This window comes from Tinamus guttatus, unplaced genomic scaffold (genome assembly GCF_059628265.1).
Source record: "Tinamus guttatus ecotype Peru unplaced genomic scaffold, ASM5962826v1 Tinamus_guttatus_pri_ptg000011l, whole genome shotgun sequence".
NCBI classification, from domain to species: Eukaryota; Metazoa; Chordata; class Aves; order Tinamiformes; family Tinamidae; genus Tinamus; species Tinamus guttatus.
Window position 1 is genome coordinate 41,595 of NW_028288545.1, and position 8,023 is coordinate 49,617.

At 38.0% G+C, this 8,023-nt stretch overlaps 1 protein-coding gene across 1 annotated transcript; it reads left to right on the forward strand.

Moving 5' to 3' along the window:
* The first annotated feature begins 2,357 nt into the window (after positions 1-2,357).
* On the forward strand, positions 2,358-4,010 carry TTLL2 (tubulin tyrosine ligase like 2). The gene has a single exon (XM_010214128.2). It carries the CDS (start codon positions 2,358-2,360, stop codon positions 4,008-4,010), a length of 1,653 nt encoding a protein of 550 aa, XP_010212430.2.
* Positions 4,011-8,023: the final 4,013 nt, after the last annotated feature.

Here is an 8,023-nt window from a genome sequence, read left to right on the forward strand (position 1 = left end):
GCTTCCCATTGCTAGGCAACTGGCGCCAGCCCCTCGGCAGCCCCTCAGCCCGGCACCATGGAGCAAGGCACGGCGCGGAGCGGGGGCCGCTCATCCCATCCCACACCCAGCAGCAGCCAGGCCTCAGTTGGGCAGTGTCAGGCCTCAGCTATTGCCCCACAGAGCCACAGGAGGTACGTGCCCCTCATCAGACTGATGAGTTTAATTTCATAGCAAAGTTCTACATTAATGCAGCAAGTAATTTTTTAATGCTTAATTAATCAAGGATTATGTTTCCAAAGAATGGGACTGCCTCACAGAGGTGTAGAAGTGAGTAATAGAAATGTGTGGAGCTATCCCAAGCAGCCGCGAGAAAGCAGCCCCTAGATCTCCATGTACTCCTTTAATAGCAGGCAGGACTTCTGGCTGGCATCACAGTGTCAGCGCAGATCCTGCGAGAGATGAACAAATGAGAGATCTCTCGTTTTTAAAGGGAATATCATGACTTCTGGATGTCGGTCTGCAGCAGTTTTAAATAGATGCTAAATTTTAATGCAGTTAATTAGATTTTCACATTGTGAAAGAATGCCTGCAAATACACAGACGGATCTCTGAATTATTGAAGAAGGGGCTATAAAGAAAGCCCTGTGGGAATGCAGGCAAAATTTCACTGAATGAAGAGATGAGTTTTTATCTAGGCACACATTTACACAGAGTAAAGTGAGTGAAATTTGCGTTCACTCATTTAGACCAATGACTAATCCAAAATTGTCTTTTGCTGATGGCACTTGAGTTAGAAATTGCTTATATGTGATATGACTTCTTTAAAAGCAAGTAGGTGTTCTTTGTTAGTGAAAATATTTTATTGTCTTTGTACCTCATAATTACCAGGGAATTTATCAGGGAACAGCTTACATCTGTTATATCCAGTCTTGTCAAGCCAGTTTCCTGTAAACTATTCCCTGAACATAAGCCATATGAAAGATGTCCTATTGATACAAGCTGACACGAACAAAACACCAAAGAAGACTGCATTGTTTAGACATTACTAACAGCTTAATTTACAATTACCTAGTTGAGACCATGGCGGCACAGTTTACCATGCCCCTTTCACTGAAAAACTCCTAGTAGCAATGTTGAGTCTAGCAGAAAATTCATACTGTCATCTGTAAGTGGATTCATTCAGATGCTTATTATGGCTACTTCAATTACTTTTTTTTTTTTTTAATAATCTTTGCCTAAGGATTTCAACCAAGTACTAAAAAAGTGTTTAGTTGTTGTACATTTTAGTTTTTAATTTTATCATGTTTTTACAAAGTGCTGCCTAGCGAGCAGGCATGAAAGAGAAATCCTAGGAACGAAAGAAGAAACAAAAACAAGAAAGATTTCCGGGGTGCCACCACATAAGTATTTGCAAGCTCAGAAGCAAGAAATTTGCCTAAATCTGGAAAGAAACATTGACTGCAAGATACACAGCAAGACTACTTTCCTCTTTGTGGTATTAAGGTAAATCCTGTTACATCATGACTGCGCTTCAGTACTCATCACGTTTCTCGACATGAGTAGGCATTGAACTCTCTCATGAGTAAGCATTGAACAGTCTTACCTGGGATATGTTCCACCCATTTTGTATTTCTATTGCTTGCCTTTTTGCATAAGTGGAATATAGACCTTGTCCTTGGAAGGGAGTTACCATCCTTGGAGAAGAAGGTGTGTTAATGATGTGTCAAACTGGTGCAGATTCCAAACACTCTTCATTCATCCAAAACACCGTTCATCTCCAGCTACAGAGTCTAGTCTTTGGCGAACACTTCTGTAGGGTTTCAGAAAATAAAAAGAGTCAGCAATGGTCAATAGTTTACAGGGGCCATTTAATATTTTTCCTTCTGTGCCATCAGTTAGAATGATGTACAGGGTTTTTATTTTTGCTCTAGGCCAGGCAACATGATACATGAATAAAATGTCTCAGCTCTTCAGCAGAGCAAATCAAGTCTTATTAGGGAAAATTATGGCCAATGGATTCAAGGCAGCTGTGGAACAAAATAAAAAATAAGTATGCATGAATTATAAAAGCTTTGGGGCAATTACTGCTGCAATAGGCTACCTTAAAGAAAAAGTAAATAAAACAAGTGTAGAGACATATAAATTTGCAGCTATGAATGTTTTGCATTGCCTTACAGCTAGGTGAAACCAATGCCCTTTGACACATCCTTAGAGAACAGCCTTTAATTTGATTCCTCATTCAGACTTGAGAAGCATAGGGGTGAGATGTTTTAATACACTGAGAGTAGCCAGCATTAAGGACACTATGAGGGTGATGACCGCTAGTGCAATTCATTATTTTCTTCATCATTATTTTTTTACCTGGTAAGATCTAAATGATGGCAGGTGATCATAATGCAACAGAGATCCTGAAGCCATTGGTGTTCCGTCTCCACGAGAATGCCCCTGCAGTAGTCCGTGAGGTTTTACTGGAACGTGGCTGGACTGAATTTGACAAAAAAGCGCAAGATGACAGAGACTGGAACCTGTACTGGCGGAACTCACCTTTCCGTATGACAGACTACTGCAGCATTAAACCATGGCAGAGACTCAATCATTACCCAGAAGCTGTCAGAATCACCAGAAAAGACTATTTGGTAAGACATCTGAAACGTATGAAAGGAGCATATGGATCAGCTCTATATGAATTTAGTCCAGTGGCATTCATCATGCCCAATGACTATGTCAAATTTGTGGCAGAATATAGCAAAGACAAACAGTCCCTGGGTAGACCACCTAGCTATTGGATTTGCAAGCCTGTGGATCTCTCCCGTGGAAGGGGAATACTCATTTTCCAAGACATTAAAGACTTTGTATATGACTGTACAGTCATTGTGCAGAAGTACATTAGCAACCCCTTGCTCATTTCAGGGTATAAACTGGATCTCCGCCTTTATGTGTGTGTCACCAGTTTTTGCCCTCTCACTATTTATACTTATGAAGAAGGACTGGTGAGATTTGCCACTGAAAAGTTTGACCTTGGTTCTTTGGACAACGTCTATTCCCACCTAACAAACACCAGCATCAACAAATACGGAGCTTCATATAAAAAATATAAAGAAGGGATTGGCCATGGCTGCAAATGGACTTTCAGCAAATTTCGTTCCTACCTTCGAATTTATGGGGTGGATGACCTGCTCCTCTGGAAGAAGATCAACAACATTGTGATGCTGACCCTGCTTGCTGTAACTCCCTTACCAGCAGCGTCCAATTGCTTTGAGCTCTTTGGCTTCGACATCCTGATTGACAACAAATTCAAGCCATGGCTTTTAGAAGTCAACTACAACCCAGCCCTGTGTTTAGACTGTTCCATTGACGCCACTGTGAAAAGAAAACTTCTTCATGATATTGTTGAATTGCTGAATTACAAGCAAATTGACGCTCTCAGACAAAACCAAGTAGCTGGGACAAAAACTGGTAGAACTCGTGCGCCTTTGAGCACACCGGGCGAAAGTCCACCAGAGAAAGCCCCTGACTTTCTCTCTTGCCAAGGAGAGGCTGAATATGCTGCTGCTTCTTCAGTACCATCTGCTTTGCAGGCTGCAAAAGGCTCAATTCCTAAGGTCCCCCAGACTAAGAAAACTACCAGAGGACACCCAAAGAAAACACTGACTTCCCAACTACGGGAAAGGATGAACATGACAAAAACATCCTCCCAAGCAAAAGCTGAAACAAGAAGTAAATTCCCAGGAGCTGTCCATTATCCACAGCAATTTGTCCCACCCAGTCGCTGGTTACCTACTCCTGATTTCTGGAACTGCAAATTAACAACACTCCCCTATTTTCTCTCTGAAAAAGACCAGAGGCCTATCCCCCGTGTTGGAGATTTTGTCCTTATTTTTCCTTTTAATGAAGCTGCACTTCAAGCTTCCAGGGATGGGACAGATGTAAAGAGCATCATACAGGAAATAAACAAGTTAGTCAACAAGCAGTTTCCATCAAAACAGATGAAGACAAAGAAAAGGCTAGACTATTTAGCTTCCATGTAACTTCATGGTGTTACCTGTCAGACAATATCATAATGACATCTATAGCTGAAAGTGGTAGAAGTACACTGAAATTTTGTCAGAAAGAGACATCTTAAGACATACACAACTTAGAAATCAATCTTGTAATTTAGTAGTTACCATGAGAGATTATTTTTTAAATAGAGAGCACTGAATAATTTTTAAAGTAATTCTAATTTTTATAGTTCCAAAATAAAAATGGAGAATTACATTTCTTAAAGATTCTCAAAAATACAAGTCTTTATTATTTTTCTATTACTTTCAAACCTTGATGTCAGAGGTCTTTTTTTTCTTTTCTTTTCTTTTCCTGACTAAGGGGGCTTCATGACTCAAAGAAATTGGTCCATTTGTGCCCAGACGTTCAATGGGTGCTCAGTTTACAAAGCTGCAAGTGAGGTGAATGGTTATAAAACTTACCATGTTATTGAAGAATCCTGTGAATTTCATGACATTACTTTCCACAGATTAATTTTGCACTATTTGAAAAAATACGATCAAATAAAATAACTTCTATTTTATGACCAAAAAGATTCTGCAGAAATTCTTATGAAAGGCAATTTTAAAAAATGATACACTATTCCAGGCTATTTCTCAAATAAACTCTTAATAAAAAAGGCCTTATAGATTGCATGAGAAAGAAAAAAATACAGTATTTAGGTTTTCCAAGCTAACAGAAAAAAAAAAAAAGACACTGAAGGGAGAATACAAACTGCAAGATCACATTCAGAACACAAGAATAATCCTCTCTCTGATTGACTCTGCATTAGCTATTTGATGGGTGCAGCAACTAGGCAGCTTTGTTTTCCTTGCAATAAAACTTCCCAGTGATAAACTTAGCATGGAAACAAATAAACAAACAAATCTCACTGAACTGAAGTATTTTTAAAATAATACCCTTTCCTTGCATATCTCTGGTGCCCCCAGCTGTCTGAATGGAAGCAACTCTGGACTGGTTGCAGTGTGCTTCACGCAATGCTCAGAAAACCTGTGGAAGGAAAAGAACTGGTTTCCCCACTGTGCTCCATATCCATGAAGGATTCATAAAAAATTGTTCCCTATATGTCCTCTACGACAAAATTTATAGAGAGCTGTCTTTTCCAAAATAGGTATGTGTACCACTGCGGCTTAAATAAATACACAGTCACATACCTGTTTGGATTATTTCTGTTTTAACAACCAATCGACTACAGCTGGTAGAGCTGCTTATAACTGGTGCATGGTGTACTTTACCATTGCCTTTGCAGCAAAAAGGGAGTAGAGGATGTGAAAATCATCTCATGAAAAACCATCAGTAATATATGTCATACTCAGTATCAGAAGGGCTCCCATTTGTAACATACCTGATATGGCTCCTGTATGGTCTCCATCTCTGCTTTTGCAAAACAAATTCCTGACCCTTATAACAAAGCCATTCCTGTTATACTATAAAATATTACTTGGAAAAAAAAAAGCCTTGGTGGCCAGAAGACAGATGGCAAAAATACTGGGAAATCCTTGGTAGTCTTGCCCTCAAAGCAGAAGTTCTTTTGCTATGCTGTAGCTTTGTTACATTATAGTTTTAAAAGGTTATGCTTAAATATGGTTAGCTATTGTATGCAGACAGCATACAGATAATGGAAAAATCTGTATTTATTTTCATGGGGCCCTCACTCACCAGGGTCAGTTTCCAAGGATTTTCTTGAAAAAAAAAAACACCAACAAAACTTTAAAAAATCCTCTTGATTGAATAATATCCTCAAAACTGTATACTGGCAAAATTACTAAGACCTTGGGAGTCCTTTTTTTTTTTCTGCCATCTTGTCTATAAGACAACTACTAAATGAGCATTTATACAAGAAATATCTTCCATTCATTTTTGATTGCTCCATGTATCTCATTTTTAACTTGGTGAAATTCAAAGAAGTCATGCCTTTGATCTACAAAGTGTTACACATGCACATATTAGACATAATTGTGTGGAAAGCAGCCTCTTTCTTTCATCCACCAGAGAGTACTCCTTGCTACAGGATGTAATATCACTCTATGCACACTGATAAGCACAGCAATTAAAAAACAATTCCTATGTTTATGCCAATGTTAGTAAATGCAACCAACACAGACAACACAAGCAGAGAAAACCAGTGTAAGCAGACTTATAAGTATATTGTAAGCAGTGTGTCTTAAACCCAGATTATTCAAATATTTTTCAAAGCAAGAGTATAACCAGTGAAATATATAGAAAAGACCTTTATAGTTCCTGATTCCCTTTACACCTCACAGGTATTTGACATGTATAAAGGAAAAACACCTGCAGTCTGAACTTTATAAATACTTCTCAAATACTAATCAGGGTGGAACAGTTTGGCACATGGGTCATTGAAGATGCCCAAGATGTCATTTCCTTCATATAAAGGCTACAGGCTCAGTTCAAAATAGTATTTGTGGCTAGCCCTCAGCAGTGTAATTTCCTTCATTTTTAGGGTTTACTATTTGGAAGCTAGTCAACGGTAGACAAAAGAAATATTTTGTTGGATATTTTAAAGGGATAAATGAACTATTTTTTTTATAACAAACATTAAAAGTGTATTTATTAGACTTCATTAAGTGCCAGATAGGAGGCATTTCACCAATAAATATATTTACCTTAGGGCATTCCTCTGCATATGTTTGAGATCAACATCTAAGTTTTATTTATGGTTTATATGTTGAATCATATGCTAGCATATGTGCATCAGAGGCACATTTTTATGAAAGAAGCCTAGATGGTCAACAGTTTGCTATTTAGAAGTATTCCAAAAGACAGCACTTTCACCACAAAATTTGCAAGCAGGTTACAGATCAAAATTTCAGATAGGTTTTTAGAATTCTATGTGCACTTGCAGGATCCATGCACAGCATATCTCGGGTCTCTGCATATTCCACACAGGTCTTCATTCTGCCCCTTCGATTTCACCAATGAATGCTTTGCCACTGATATTCCAGAAAGTAGAATCAGGCTCATACTTATGTACTGCCATAGCCCCAGGTAAGCAGGACTAAGCAAAGTAGATGCACATGTGAGTGAGATGTTTGCACACATTCGTCTCTGCATGCACACAGCTTCAGAGACTGGACTACCTTATACATACCCTCTACGTGTTACACCTATGCAGAACTGTAAGCCTCATTATCCTAGAACATAAATCTTCCTGCAACTACATTAAGATCCAAGAGTGCACAGTGACACTAAGGAGCACACAATGTACAAATAAGGTTATACCCTTAATGTATAATTAGAAATACATATATATATACACAGAGATTGTTGAACTGCAAACGATGGTTTTAGGCTAAAAGTTGCACACAAAACAAGTCCGTTTTCCATAGTAATTTAGGAAAACAAAAAAGCCATCGGCATACTAAGTGAAGAACAGGGAATTCCTTTTTGTTGTTAGAAGGAATTCCTGAGAATAAAAATGGTTTTTCTTTGGAAAAATGTAATATGTTTATTTTCCAAACCAAACTGAAAATGGATCTTCATATTCACTTTTGATGATTGAGGGAAAAAAAAAAACAAAGAAAAAAAAAACCCTTAGATTTGTTTCAATCAGCATTGAACCAAAATTACTACTAAAAAATAAATAAAATAATCATCTAATTCTTTCAATAGAGTAGTGAAAAGCACAGGTTTTTTTAATAGTTTCTTTGTTATACAGGTGTAAAGGAAAAAAATGTAATTACTGGTTATCACACTAGCTGACAGCAAATTGCATGAATATGCAGAATACCATAATTAAATTAATACGTGTATGTTCAGTATTAATAACACTTCTTGCTCTGTTAAATCTATAACTTGCAAAGATGATCTGTAGTTTCACTGGCAGTCTGACCCACTGGAAACTGAGCATAAGAAAAAGCAATTCCAGTTATGTAAATGCAGTTATTTTGCATTTAAGTGTGAAAAAGGCTAAAGCAGCAGGCTCTGAAAGTGTGTTTGTTGCAACAGGAATTTGAAGACACAAGGAGATAATTGCCGT